Source organism: Camarhynchus parvulus, chromosome 2 (assembly GCF_901933205.1).
Source record: "Camarhynchus parvulus chromosome 2, STF_HiC, whole genome shotgun sequence".
Taxonomy (NCBI): Eukaryota; Metazoa; Chordata; class Aves; order Passeriformes; family Thraupidae; genus Camarhynchus; species Camarhynchus parvulus.
In genome coordinates this window covers 54,514,799-54,529,719 of record NC_044572.1, presented here as the reverse complement: position 1 = coordinate 54,529,719, position 14,921 = coordinate 54,514,799, and the positions used below count along the sequence as shown (strand labels likewise).

The following is a 14,921-nucleotide window of genomic DNA, read 5'->3' as shown; positions in this document are numbered from 1 at the left end:
GTTTCAGCAGTATTCCACATATGTTGCGTCTCTAGAGATGTCCGTCTGCTTATCTGGGAGAGCTACAGATATATATATATATATATATATATTTGTGTGTGTGTTTGTGTAATTATATATTTATTGGATGTGTTGTATTTGTAATAGCAAGCTTTTAGTGTTCTACTTAGAATCAGCTGCAAGTGGTTTCTCTTGTCCTTTTTGAGCCAGTTCTATGTGAGTGCTCACATAGAATTAACACCTCAGGGGATTCAGAAATACGTGCATGAGAACCACAGCTTACTTCAACATAAGACTTGATTTAATATAAATAAAGAAAAACATATGACTTTTTTCATTGGAAGGCACAAATTGAAACTTGCAATTGCAGTGTCTCAAGAAATCCCGCATGCTAAAATGTTCACAGCACAGTTTAATGCCTTTAACTCTCGTTTCTCAAGTTAACTCATTTTGAAATGATTTTAAACAATTCAGTGCTGATGTAACTAACAACTGATCCCATATTTTCACGGCCACACATCTTCAGTTTCTTTTTATTGTGCTATAAAATCCTGCTGCTTCATAGATGTTGCCAGAACAAACAACAGTGAAGAATGTGGGGTTTTTTAGACCATGGAAACAGGCTTATTTATCCATTGTCATCTACTTGTTTTCCCAAATATCCTGGTGTAGATCTTAAGGTGCCACAGCCCTGCCAGACATGTGTCACCAGATTGAGGGCTTGGTTAGCTATGCCCATTGGTGGAGGTCTTTTGGCTGCTTGCAGTTGTGCTCTGTGCAGACTGTGTACACCACTTGCAGCAAGCACAGCAATACAAACTTCTCCATAGATGCCAGGAGAACCATTCCATTTCTGTGAGCCATTTCCCAAGGCCTGAACTTCACATGAATGGAGCTGTGTGACAGTCCTTCTCACACTCCAGAGTCCTGCCCAGTGGATGCACACAGGTTTTTTGAGATGAACATAGTAAATGTGTTGGTATATAAAGCTGGAGGGTGGGAAGGCTGCAGCCATGGACTTCCAGCCAGGACCTGTGCTACCTGATAGACAGACCCATCCTTGGGGGAAACAAGCCACTGTGGTGCACAGAGCTGCTGGGACTGACGCCAGTCTATTGCCCCTTGCATGGTCTTGTTTGGGTGCACACAGTGTAGTGTAAGACAGACTTGCTTTGGTCAGTATGTGGATTTCACACAGCATGAAGATCACGCTTCTAAAACACAGGCATGGGCAATGCTTTCTTTTGGGGGACCCAGAATAAGTGGGATGGCAGAACATCCGTCCTGTATAACCAATATACCACCAGCCTGCCTTTGCCCCACTTCTTAATTTCCTCCTCAGTAGTTCCCAAAGTCTCGTTCCTTTCCATAGCACTCAGTGGTGTTTCCCTGTGCTGTACACCACTTGAATGTCTAAGCTGCAGTTGACATTTTGTCTTGAAGAGCCCCATTTTGCACACTATAGCATCCAGCTTCAGTTGTTCTGTTGTATGTAGGGAACAGTGAGTCTAAAAATGGCCAGCTAGGGCATGAACTCATCACTTTGCCCATCCTGATACAGATATATTTGTAGAGCCAAGCTGATCACCCTGCTCTGTTGGGCTCCCATGGGAAAACTTCTTAGGGGCACCTCAGAGTCCATGCTGACTTCACATAGCACAGTCAGTATGGCTTGAGTTTCTCTAAATACGGTTAAAAAGGGGGAGAAGGTGCCTCTGTGGTTTTCTGCACAAAATTTGTTAAGTGTGGTGTCTAATATTTATAAATTATTCATTTATAAACTACTCATTATTTAACTTCACTGGTTATTGTACTTGTAAGAGACCTGGCCTTTTAACCTTGAGCAATAGCTGAAAAGAGAAAGCCCCGTGCAAGCTCTTAGTTACCTTTGTGGCAGCCTCTTCAGAGGGTGTGAGTGGGAAGAGCACCCCAACAGCAGCACCCCCGCTGCTGGGGAGGATGTCTTGGGGAGCTTGACTTTCCAGCCATCATTCTCAATAAATAGCCTACCAAAGTCAAGGCAAAGTCCTAGTGCACTAATCACTAGCCATGTGTCAGAGAACTGGGCTGAAATGTAGCTTAGAGAAGGGCTGAAGCCTGAGGGGAGCATCCTGGTAGCACTGGGAGTGGGAGCTGCCCCAGGTGGCAGCTGCTTTGCAGGGGGAGGAGAGCGCTCAAGTGCAGAGGCCATCACCCTCAGGGCATGCTGGGGCACCACCAGGGATTAATGCCAGCACTGCCTCCCTTCCTTCAGCATTTTGCCCCTGATGGATCCTGGCTTCTCTCTCTGGTCACCTCATATTATTCCCAAGTCTTTTTCAGGGCAGCTGCATCCCAGGACCCCATCTTCTGCCTACTATGTGTTCTGCAGTCTTTGATGTAACACCTTGCCTTTGGCTATAGTTCATGTAATGTTGTTCAGGGAGTTTATTTTCCTAAATTATACAAACCAGCCTGCGCAGGTCAGCTGTCCCTCTTTATTATTTAGAACTCCAGCAATGCTTGTGTCATCTGCAGGATTCCTCAGCAGTGATTTGAAGTATTCTTTGAGATCAGTGACAAAACCATATGAAGAAAAGTGAGCTAAACTCAGGTTATCTTTCAGTACCTCAGAGGAAATACCCTCTCTCAAAATTCCCATCTATTATTCACCTTTGGAAATCAACTTTTCCCCAAACTGTAGAAAATTGCAAGGTGACAATTCCTGTTTCTTTGAAATTTTGCTTGTATTTAGAGAAAATATCTGTATCAACAACAGTTTTATCCCAAGACATTCAGAGGGTAAAGCTTAAATCTGGGTTAGTCCATCCTGTCCATGTACTTGCTCCAAATTTATACTGGTATCAGCAAGAGAAGAATTTAATCCCCCGTCCAGTTCGCATTGAAGCCAGTGGAAAGATTGATTTCAGCACATCCTGGTCTGGCCTTAATCTGTGGAGGATTAATAAACATACATGCAGAATTAAATAATGGCAACAAAGAAGAAAAATAGAAATATTAGTTAATGATATTGGGGAGGGAAAAAAAGCACCCTGGGGAATTAATAAGGTTGAATCCCTTGTTGTCAGAAATACTGTGACTTTGGTGAGGTCTTCATCCAGAAGCAAGTTGATTTGTATGTGATTATTTGTTCTTTCAGGCAAATGCACTCACCAGCAAACAGACCATCTGTCATGATGCCTCCATCCTTTACAATGCAGGATGTGACTTTTGACATTGAAGGGCGGGTCTCCACTCCTAATTGGACTCATGAAAGGAAACCTAAAGTTACATTTATCTGGAAAAGTTGTTTTTGTCAAGTAAATAGAAATAAGAAACCATCTGGGAAAGCTTTCCCTCAAGGCATATTCTTTTTCTCCACTAGGGTGTTAGTTTTGGTAATTTTTGCAATTATAGTTTCCATCTAAGTATTTTTAAGAGCTCTGTCATTGTTTTGGTCCCAGTGTGTCTAAAAGTTGGAATTAATCTCAGCAACTGCATTACTCTAAACCACACTGTTTGAGCAAGAATCTGCTAAAGCCACATGAGGTTGTTTTTCACAGTGTTTTGAATTAAAGTATTTGGATATGTGCAAAATCATTATCTTCTACAGAAGAGTTTCCAGTGCCCGAATGTTGCTGTCATTAAGCTGAAACTGGACTTTTTAGGCATTGTATGGGTTTGCAGAGGCTGTTCTTGAGGGAAAACGTGTGCCAGCATGTGAGTACTGTTTGTACTCCTCACCTGTTTCCTAGCTTTCCTTTCCATAACTTCCCATGGCACATTGCAGCAGATTTGGTTTTCCTTTTGCATCACATGAACTTTCCTCCCTCTTGAAGTTCCTACTCAGTGAAACATACTCAGTAAACATACTCAACCCAGCAATACTGGGTAATTTCTCCATCCCTTCTCTCTGTAGAGCTGAGGAACTTGTGAATATAAGAAATATTTCTATTTGAGTGATTGATTACATAAAATGTAATGCCACTTTCTTATCCCAACCTCTGATATTTCATACTGTATTTTCTTTAGGGAAAGCATTGCATGGTTCTTTCTCTTTCTAATAGGTTAGTCATGATGACAAATTTCCTGTCTGTTCTAGTACTTTGTTGTAAGCTTAAATATCATTCTTTTGCTGATTGAACAGCTAGTAAGCTGCACTTTGCTGGTTTCCACTGCAGGTTATGTGGATCCATTTGATAGCTTTAAGGATATGCTTTGAAGATGGTTAAAAAATACCTGATATAGAGGACCTGCCCTTAGAGCTGATGTGCATATTTATGCTTAAATGGCAAGCATCTTCATTTAATTTTAGAGGGCCTATTAGATGAAGGTCCTCATAAAGGGGAAGCAGTTTTTTGCCCAGGAAAGATCATGGAGATGCAGGGTATGGCCAGGATCCACTCTGGGTTGTGCAGGAGTGACCAAGGGCATACAGTGGGCAAAGGTTAGGATGGTGTGATTGCTCATACAGGCCCAAATTGATCAATATTTCCTATAAAGTTATTCCATTCACTTGGAAGATGTTTTCCCCCACACTCTGATGAAGGTGTGTGGGGTGTGGGCAGCACTTACGGTAGCACACTCAGTAATAGTGTTACCTCCCCAGGCATTCAGTGGCAGCTTTGTATCCCAACCAAGCACCCAGCAAGGTACTGCTCTTCCTTAAAGTACCTAAAAACGATCAAAAAGGAAATTACTGCTAACGAGTGAGGAGAGAGGAACGTTTATAAATACACTGTCAGATTAAACAAATATCCCTTATCTACAAGTTTTGTGTCATCGTCAGTGATGGAAAGAAAACATGCAAAGTACATAAATTTATCATACTAGGGGATATATAGTTATAAGTGACATATGAAGCATGGAAATGGACTTGCATATCTCTGAAATTGCCTTTGTGAGTTACTATTTGATGTGTCTATCAGAGCTAAAGGGAGACTAACACAGGCTAAGCATGGATAGAAACAGAGGGTGATTTGGGGATTGGTGATAATCTGGTTTCAAAGCATTTTCTGGGGTTTTTCTCAAGTCTGGGGCAAATATGCGTGACAGACTTGGGACTTCAGTAATCAAAGATTTTCTGGGGAAAAGATGAAAACAGATTTTACTCGTATCAGTGCAATTGCTGCAGGGACCATTTTGTTTAATCTGAGCTTGTATGGATTTGGGAAAATATTGTTGCTTAGCATTACAGCTGTATGGATGCCCCTTGTCTCCCTACCATCGCTTGAGGAAAATGCCATTTAGGAAATGCTTTGGTTTCATGCTACTACTTCAGGCTGCACAAGAAAAAAGTGGCCAAGGAGCAAAGGGTTGCAGAGGGTGAACCATCATCTAGAAATACTTCTGTAAGTCCAACTTTAAGGCAGAGAAATGGAGGAACAAGCATGTCTGTGGACACACAGAAGCTTTTAGTAGCCAGGACAGCCAACCCTGCACTGTTCATAAGCACTAAATTCAATGAGTTTGCATTTGTCAGTATAGTGTGCCTCTTTCCTGAGCCCTTTGATTGCTGCTGCCTTATATAGCACCTGACATATGGGTTGCTTCAGCAATATCTAAATTTTTGTTAGGCTGTCTGTTGAGGTAATGCTGCAACTGATTCAAGATCAACATCACTTTGGCATTTAAGAATTGCAGCACATGGGCTAAAATCTTTATTACATAGAATTTAAATGCTTCATGGTGGTAATCCCATGATGCGGCCCTGCAGAATTCTGGGTTGCCCCCGTGTTACAGGAGTGGCAGCTGGGGCACTAAGGGCCCAGCAGATCACCCTGGCTGGGATAGGAGAACCCTGCACTCCCAGCCTGCAGCCTGCTCTCAGCACTGCCACAGACAGCAGCCTTTTGGGACGTGCCCTCTGTGTCAAAACTTTCCAGACCAGTTGTGTTTTTATTATATTAACATCACAGATAAAAGCAAAGCTTTCGTCTTTCAGGGATCAGCCCATGCCCTGAAGTTCACTTCTGGATCTTGGCTTTTCTACTGGTCAGGGATGTTCTCACCCTGAATGTTTTACTCTCCCTTTTAGATAAAATGTGTAAGTGTCCACACAGAACATATATTATACAGTACATGCTACCATAACCTCCAGCAGTACTATGTAAGTATCCATGCCCACCACTGATTCCTAAACCTGGATAGTGCTGGTTTTGCTACACATTGAAACAAAATTATGTAATGAATGCATGTGGCATCAGAATCTGTCCTTTAGAGGACAAGTAGGTTGAGTTCAATAGAGGTTAAATCGTAATAAATTCCATCCACTCAAGCATGCACATCCCACTTAAAACTCTGCGGAGCAAGGCGAGCACCTCATTGTCTATGCTTTAGCCTCTGCCCAGAGTGGCATTCACACAGTGATATTATATACAGATAATTATAGCCTGTATCTTTTCAGAACAGTTTCCATAAGCAAAGAAATCACAGGAATTGTGTTATTCATCAGATACAAGCAGGCAATTTTATTTTCTTTTCAAATGTTCTAGTTGGAAAATTATTCTGCACTGTTGTCTGAGCTCAGTAATACTGCTGCTGGGATTTACCTTGTTTTGTTTGATTTGGGTTTTATTTGCTCAGCATATACTGCTTATGACCCAGGTTCTCACTTGGTAAATACTGATATGATGAAGTTCACTTTGTGGATGTACTTAGATCCCTTATATCTCTTAGCGCAAACAAAAATTTGTGCATGAGGGAGAAAGCTCCACTGAGGTGTTCTGGCTGATACTCTGACAGCCATGCACTCTTGATTTCTTAACAGAAGCATCCCTCTTTATTCTGCTCTCCAGGTCATAACTAACATCTCATCTACAGCTACTGTTTACTGGATGGAGGATGTGATGAGGGGACCAGTGGTTTTGCATGTAGCTTAAGACATTTTTGGTAGAGAGCCAAAAAAGTGCTCTCTGCCCACAGTACAGGGGAAAAAAAGGAGGTGCTGGGAGACCAAGCTGAAGCCTTTCCAGAACTTGTTATATCTGGGTTTCCCTCTGCAGCTTCACAAGCAGGGAAGCTCTTCCTCTTGCCTATTTGCTTCTGCCTCCTTGCTCTGACCTCTGACCTGTTTCCAATGCATGGAGCACCATAGTGAACCACATCAACAAGCTTTCCTGAGCTAAAAATACCCTCTGCCTAATTATTTATTTATTGTCCTATATTATTTGTAGCTTGGATCAGCTCTTTGTCATGGTTCCCTGAGAGGTCCCATGGGAGAGGGAGAGGGAGAAGTGCAAGAGTAACCATGCCCTCTGACTGCTGCCTGTCTTGAAGCAGTGAAAAAGTCTGTCTTTCTGAAGACAGCTGGCCCAAGTTCAGAGCTCCAACACTTGTCTGATCCCAAGAGAAGCACATTCAAATGAGTTCAGTTTGTCTTGGTGGTTGGTTCAGCAAGCTGGGCTGTTTTATTATATGATCTGACTGATGCCAAGCCACATAGAGTCAGTCAAGGGCACAGGTGGCCAGGAGGATGCCACCAGGGAAGGTCCTCCTTCCAGCCATCCTTTGGTTCAGGTGTAGCATAAACACTGCAGCTTTTGCACTGGGCCTGTCATGAGTATTGGGACAGATTTTTGCTAGTAACCTGAGAGGTGCAACAAGTGCATCAGGTACATTTGGGGACCCCGAAGAGCACAGCAGGATGACTTACATGTTTTTAATTTTGTGAGCAGGCTAAACTGCACCTGCTCCTGCACTGTGTTGGAGAGCTTTCCAAAATCACACTGTTCTAAAGATCAGATATGAGATGCCTAAACTGAGCATCCAAGCTGAGGTTTTGAACAGTCTGAGAATATGTAATTACTGGCTTTTCCTGGGTTTTAGGATAACATTGCTTAAAATTCAAGATGTCCTCTGGGATGACTCCTTGACTTTTCCAGTCAGTTCAAAGACTCTTCATGCCTGTCCCCAAGAGCAACCAACACTTTTTCCAGAGCAGACTAGCCATATGGCAGTACTTCTAACTTTCAAAATGTGACCACTCTGCAGAATAAAAACCTACCCATGACTGATAATTTGTGGACCTTGTACTTGAAGCAGACATCAAATACAGATTTGAAGTATGAACACAATGCAACAGTTAAGTTTGAAACTGCAACAGAAACTAAAACAGAAAATCCCATTTAGAATTTCTAAAGCAAGTGTTAAGAAATTCAGAAATTCAAAATATATAAAAAGGGTCAAGCAGGTTAGATGATGTGCTCCCAGCCTGTCATAGTGTTCCCATTTACCAGCAGTTGCCGCTCTGATTCCAGACACTAAAATGTTTCTCTAGATGTGTAATGAGAAATAACTGAGGAATGTGAGTGAGCAGCCTTTCTTTAAACATGGTCCAGAGTATTTAATCTGTTATCACTGTAACTCCTAATGCTGATGATCGTACTGAGAAGTACCACATGTTAAGTGGATAGTTTTGATGATTAGTAAGTGTGTTTTTATCACTATCATTACGCTGTTTTTCCTACTAAAAAAGCCTCAGTTGTTCGGTAAATCTTCAACAGGTGTTGTCTTTTGTTACTAGAACTGAAACATATTTCCAACTTTCTCAAGAGTCTTTGTTATTTGCTTTGCAGCACCCCAGTTTGTGATTGGTGTTTCTGTGAATTATGGCTCTGTGAAAGTATCATTTCATGTATTCATTTCTCCAAGTTAAAACAATATATTTCTTTCAATATGGAAAGCTGTGCAGTCAGGCTGGGGTTGCGTTATGCAAATGATGAGATAACAGCCTCCTTTTGCTCCCACTGAAGAGCAAGGTGGAGCTGAAGGGGCCCCTGGAAGGGGTTGTGAAGTTTTTTACCACATTGTCTTCTGTATCATTCTCCTTTGCTCTGTATTAGCATAACTGAGAGATGTGTTCATTTGACCCCTGTAGGGATAGCACAGGGAATGACTGTATGAGTACAGAATTTTTCAGGGTTGTGTCTGGTGTTTTTCTTCAGAGCAAGTTTGCATTTTGCTCATGCATTGCAATCAAGTACAATCTTGATAACTTTTTTCAGTGCCTCTAGATTTAATAAAGCAGAGTAATATAATTCCAGGAGGGGATTAATTTTTCCATCATGCTGTTATAAATATTTGAAATCTCAGTGGTGCTCTGTGTGACACCTCTTCCTTCCCCGCCAGGCAGAAGCGGACTTGAGTGCCAAAGATGAATATGCCAGAAAATCTAAATCTGTCATACTCCCAAAATGTCAGAGTGGCAAGAGGTGTGTAAGCCCTGGAGGTTCAGTTAGACCTTAAAACCCAAGTTTGTAGCTTAAGGGGAGCTTCAGGAAGCCCCCCTTCCTCCCTCTGAGCTTACAAGGAGACCCAATGCCCCTGAAAGTAATGTAAAATAGGTCCTCAGGAAAGTCACTTTTGCTGATACCTGGCAACATACCAGTTTCAGTAGTGTTCAGTGGAACTGTAACAGTGTCCTCTCTTCAGGAACTGAGTTATGTCTGTGATACAGAAAACTTAGTGCTCCCTATGTACAAAAGCCTCGTATTGCAGCTTTTCTATAACAGAAAGTGAAGGGGGGTTTATTCCAACTCTAAATTCTGGTACATCTCTGTCCTACACTGCATACTCCCTACACTATTGCCATTGGAGTCATGACAGATAATATTCTTGTTTCTTATGAAGCTGATGCTTAACCCACTGTAGTGCTTTTAAAGATAAGTGAGCAACAAGTCTTTGCCCTGTAGTTAATTCTTCCTTTCCTTCATGGAGCTTTCTCCTTTTCTCCACAGTTTGTCAAGGGACAAATAACAAGCTGACCCAACTGGGACATGTGGAAGACCATTTCACCAGCCTGCAGAGGATGTACAACAATTGCGAGGTGGTACTCAGCAACCTGGAGATTACATATGTGGAGCACAATCGTGACCTCTCTTTCCTGAAGGTTAGTGTTCATGGCCAATGGGGCTTCTTTGCTACAACAAATCCTACTCCATTTTTTAAGTGCAAAGGATCAGCTCCTGATAAAATTCTGTGGTGATTGAAAAACATAGCTAGTTAAGGTCAGAGGAATCGCAGCCTACAGTCTAAGCATACCTGTAGGCTTCAGGATGCACTCAACTCTACTAAAGAAATCAGGTACTTTGAGAAATAGCTTTTCAAGCACTGTGCTGGGTACCATGCGGATGGGTTTCTTCTCATTTATAATTAGATTTACATCTTTACCTATTATCTCACTTCTCGGAGAGCAAAAGTCTTTGTGATGTTGTTGGGCAAAGCAAAGCACAGAGCAAGAGGCAGATTGTGAAGTGTGGAAGCCTTTTCCCTGCCCTCCAAACTGCAATCCCTTCCCCTGCCATAGTGTTGAGTGCCTCTCCAGCCTGAAGTGCTCACACCCTCAGCAGGCAGGCAAGTCCTGTGCAATAACTTCCCACATGGATTCTTGAAGTGATCTTCAAGATAATACCCTGTGATTGACACATAGGCTACTCCCATCTCAACATTTGTTTTGTGCACAAGTTCATGGGCAAATTAAGGCAAGCTGAGGAGGGAGTGAACAGAGGATGGATGTTTAAACACAGCTGTGGCATGGGGAGGAGCCACAGCTGACATGGGGACCTGCAGGTTCTTCACCAGCAAGTAACAAGCAATATCAAAAAATCTGTGGTTTGAACATATGGGTTACAAATATGATGGTATTGCTGTTCTTCTTTCCCAAACACAACCTGATCGGGGAGCTCAGGGTGCCAAGGAACATAACGAGTCTCTTGAAAATTTACTGGTAGTCTTCAGAGAAAAGGAAAATATCCTTAGTAGCTGAAGGATTTTCACTTGCAGTGATTTTTTGTAGGGGATAGAAATGCATACAGTTTCACAGTGCAAGACAGGAATTAACCCACATGCAGGAACAGTACTTCACTTGTCTTTTCTTCCTGTAAAGATATAAATTGTTTAAGAAGGAGAAAATTGCCTAGTCTCTCACTTTAATGAGCATGGGAAGGGGCACAGAAGAGACCATGTAAAAACCTGAATCAGGTGACAGCTGTGTGCTGCCAGTTGATGAAGGCTAGGCAAGTGTTTATGGGAAGCATCACACATAGTTGCCATTTCATACGTGCTTGCCCTTTTTGCCTGCATCCCCTAGTCAACCCCACTTACTCTTACTTGGGGACAGAACAGGGGTATGCTGGACCTTTGGAATGACCCCCTGGTAGCTGCTGAAAGGGTGAGTTTATACATGCTTAACCACCAAGGTTTTGCACATAGTCCCTTTTTCTTCTTGGATTTATTTATTTTTAATAAGATTAGGTGGTCTCTCATCCCTTGAAATTGAAAGATGGTGGATTGGAGGAGTGGGAGGAGGAAAGCCATTATTGAAGGGTACTATGGATTAAGCACCTTGTTTCTTCTGTTGCTCTCTCAGTCAATACAGGAGGTTGCAGGCTACGTGCTCATCGCCCTTAACATGGTGGATGTCATTCCCCTGGAAAACCTCCAGATCATCCGAGGCAATGTGCTGTATGACAACTCCTATGCCCTGGCTGTTTTATCCAACTACCACATGAATAAAACCCAGGGACTCCGACAGCTGCCAATGAAGCGGCTTTCAGGTGAGACACGGGCAAGAAGGGGAGGCACCTCTAAAGCCAACTTCAACTGTCACTTATTGGTGCCAAGATCTGTTGGAGATTGCCTCTCAAAGTCATGGGCCATCAAACCCACTTTAAAAGTAAGGATCTGAATGTAGTTTTCTAATTGCTCTCCTGCTAGCCAGTCTTCTGCAAAAGACAAAAAAAAGAACTCATCAAGATTCATCTTTGTTCCCGAAACTGGGAAAGAAGCATCCATTTGTTATTTTGTATTTGATTCCAGTGCATAGATATCGATATTTTCTGTTAGATCCCTGTGGGAACTGCTATTATGTGTGTCTCACATGGTCTCTGGCTGGGCACACCAGCAGTGCCTACACTGCTGACCACCGTGGGCCCTAGAGGTGGCACCAGGCAGAAGAGTACACATAGTGGCATCTTGGTAGCATCCAAGAAAAGCTGACTCTGCAGAACCTGTCAGTCTGATCCAGGTGTTAGTTACATTGTCAGGAGTGCTGATGCCCTGCAGATTGTTCCTTTCTGTCAGTATCATGTGACTGAGGTGGAGAAAGATGTAACTTGTTTCTCTTTCTTTAGAGCAGAGACATTTTGGAGATGTCTCTGGGGCAAAATAGGGATTTGCTTCACGTAGCAATTTTTTTATTCTTTAACAGAAATTCTCAATGGAGGTGTTAAAATCAGCAATAACCCCAAACTGTGCAACATGGATACTGTTCTCTGGAATGATATCATTGACACAAGCAAGAAACCTCCCACGGTGCTTGAATTTGCAAGCAACCTGTCTTCTTGTGAGTATTAACTTATGAAAAGTGCTATGTGTCCCCCTCCATTTCAGAGAGTAAAATGAACATCCCATCTTTCATGCAGTGGGTTCCTGTTCCAACAATTTCTAACAAAGGCCATCCAGCTCTGTTCCAAGAGAATTGTTTTAATTTCTTTACCACTGGCCTAAGACAGAATTTTTTATGATGGTTAGGTCCTTAACTCATAGCTCAGCAAAGTTCTTGGGAATGTTCCTCTTGATTTAAGACAGTACTCTGCATATGTGCCCAGCTCAGAAAGACAGCTCAGAAAAATGTGCATTCATTTGCTTTCCAGTGTTCTTCTGTTCACATTGTAAGGCTCTGGTCTAGAAAAACCATATGGGGAGCTTCATGGAGTTACTTGAAGCCTTTTTAGAGCTAAGGCCTAAGTAATGCAATAAAATTCTCCTGTTTTGGGCTCCACAGATTACCCTGGCAAAAGTATTAATAAACAGGTAGATAAATCTGACACTTCAGATCAACAGGGAGATGAGGGGATATTTAAAAGTTTGTACAGCATATGTTTAGAGCAGACTCAAGCTAATCCTTCAGCCTTATGAGTCCCTCGTAAAATCCCCAGTCATTTCACAGAAAGGAGAGTTGATTTTCATTTCTGAGCATTTCATTTCTGCCACTATAAATTGGCAGGAAAACATATTTTCTTTATCTTCTTCCAGTTGCATAAATGCCTGAGCTAATAGCCAACTTCTGTGTTGACTTATTTTTCTTTGGAGCCCTGGCGTAATCAAGGAGTTACAAACTATACATGTCAGCACAGGAGTTTGGCTCTGAACACCACAGAAATGTTAACCTTTAACTTTTCAACTTAAAAAAAATAAAGTTCTTTGGTCCCACACCAAATCAATCAACTCTTGGACAAGTATTGGCATTTGTTCAGCTGTTTGATGGCTGACGGGGGGAAGGAGAATCACATGCTGTTAGTGGGAAGAAGCACTTGATTAGGAAATGTCTTTTAAAGGTAGTGAATTCCACATTAATCTCCTAAAACAGCCTTTATGGCTTTAATAATGATGCCATACTCTAAAATAAGTTATTTCTCTGGGACTTTGCTTGTCATTTAGAGAAGAAAGGATGAACAGAGCAAGGAGGGAAGAATGGGAAAGAACCCAGCACTGAATGCTCGAGGTCAGGCAAGGTGTCTGTCCATCCTGCCCACCTCTCCATTAATCATCCATCTGCAGCATAGTCCTGCACAAGGAGTATTTTTGGCAGAGGATGGGAGCAGGGCACAAAGCAGACAAGTCAAATTACTTTGTGGTCAGAGTAGCTGGCAGTTGCCTGTGAATCCTGTTGGATTTGTTTTCTTTTTAGAACTGCCTTGTTCAGAAACACTGATTTACATGTGGCCTGTAGTGAGCAGCTGGCACATGCCTGACTTCAAGCCAGTGGTGACTTGCCATTGCATGAAAACCCCAGCAGAAGGGCCAGCCGGGCAGTAGCTGAGATTCCTGTTCCTGGGAAAAATATTCCTCTTTCGTAAGCTAGACTGGCTGGGTATTGTGCTCGCTTGCTCAAAGGTGTGGAGGTGGAGAACTGCACGTAGGAAAGCAGAGGTGAACAAAGGATAACAAATTCACCTCTCAAAATTTTTGAGCACTGTTATGTAGATGCTTCCTTCCCTGGTTTATCAGGAAGGAAATCTCAAGTCATTGCTTTCTGTTGTTCATGGTACATTGTTATTTTCTTAGTTTACAGAATATTATACTCTCTCTTGTGATTTAGGTCCCAAATGCCATCAGAACTGCACAGAAGACCACTGCTGGGGCCCTGGTGAACAAAACTGCCAGACATGTAAGCCGGTAGATTAGTTAAGAAATAGTCTGTGTGCTGTAACATACATACTACATTTCTGTCTACTGAAAAACTAACCATAATTGTGCAAGTAGGATGCTTCCTTGATACTAAGAGAGCAGCAGAAACATCCATTCACAAGTGCCTGAGATTTTGCAACAGTTTATTTTTTCAAAAGTAAAGGTTGAGGAGGAACTCCATGACAATTTGTCTCACTTTTTGTTTTTCTTTCTCTAAAAAGTGGGGAAACATTTTATGTGGGTTTTATTTTATGAACAGTTCAGTAGAAAAACAGCTGATCTAGACATAATGCAAATAGAAGCAACATCCTACATTCAGTTTTCCATTGCAAATACTCACCTGAACCTAAGATTTTTGTCTGCAAATATCAAGCCACATTTGTATGACTTAGAGCTTGATGAAAGAGGACCATATACCTTTCCTGTTTTCACTTAGTGCAAGCTTCAGTTTTTGTCAGCTGGCTCTGCAGTTTGGCTCTCGGGGTGCACAGTGGCTGTGCATAAAAAGCCCTTCCTGGGCTGGTTCCTGCAGCTGAGGCTGCACAGCTGTCCCAGGACCTTGCAAAACCTCAGGTCTCAGCTCTGCAAGCTTCCAGCATTTACAAACCCTCACTGGAATCAGGAGTGCATGAAACAAAATATTTTGCGGGCTCTTGCTCACCTCTCCAGGCATTTGAGACTCTGGCTAACTGAAAATGTATCCCACATTGCTGTATGTGGGAAAGTTTGGGGGATACTCTTTCTTCTGGAAA

General features: G+C 42.3%; 1 protein-coding gene across 2 annotated transcripts in view; it reads left to right on the top strand.

Moving 5' to 3' along the window:
• Positions 1-14,921, top strand: part of EGFR (epidermal growth factor receptor) — a 158,235-nt gene that overhangs the window by 98,977 nt on the left and 44,337 nt on the right. For both annotated transcript variants that reach the window (XM_030943703.1, XM_030943702.1), the window contains exons 2-5: positions 9,717-9,868; positions 11,348-11,534; positions 12,188-12,322; positions 14,081-14,149. In XM_030943703.1, the coding sequence (XP_030799563.1) occupies positions 9,717-9,868; positions 11,348-11,534; positions 12,188-12,322; positions 14,081-14,149 (543 nt within the window). The remainder of the gene's footprint in view (positions 1-9,716; positions 9,869-11,347; positions 11,535-12,187; positions 12,323-14,080; positions 14,150-14,921) is intronic.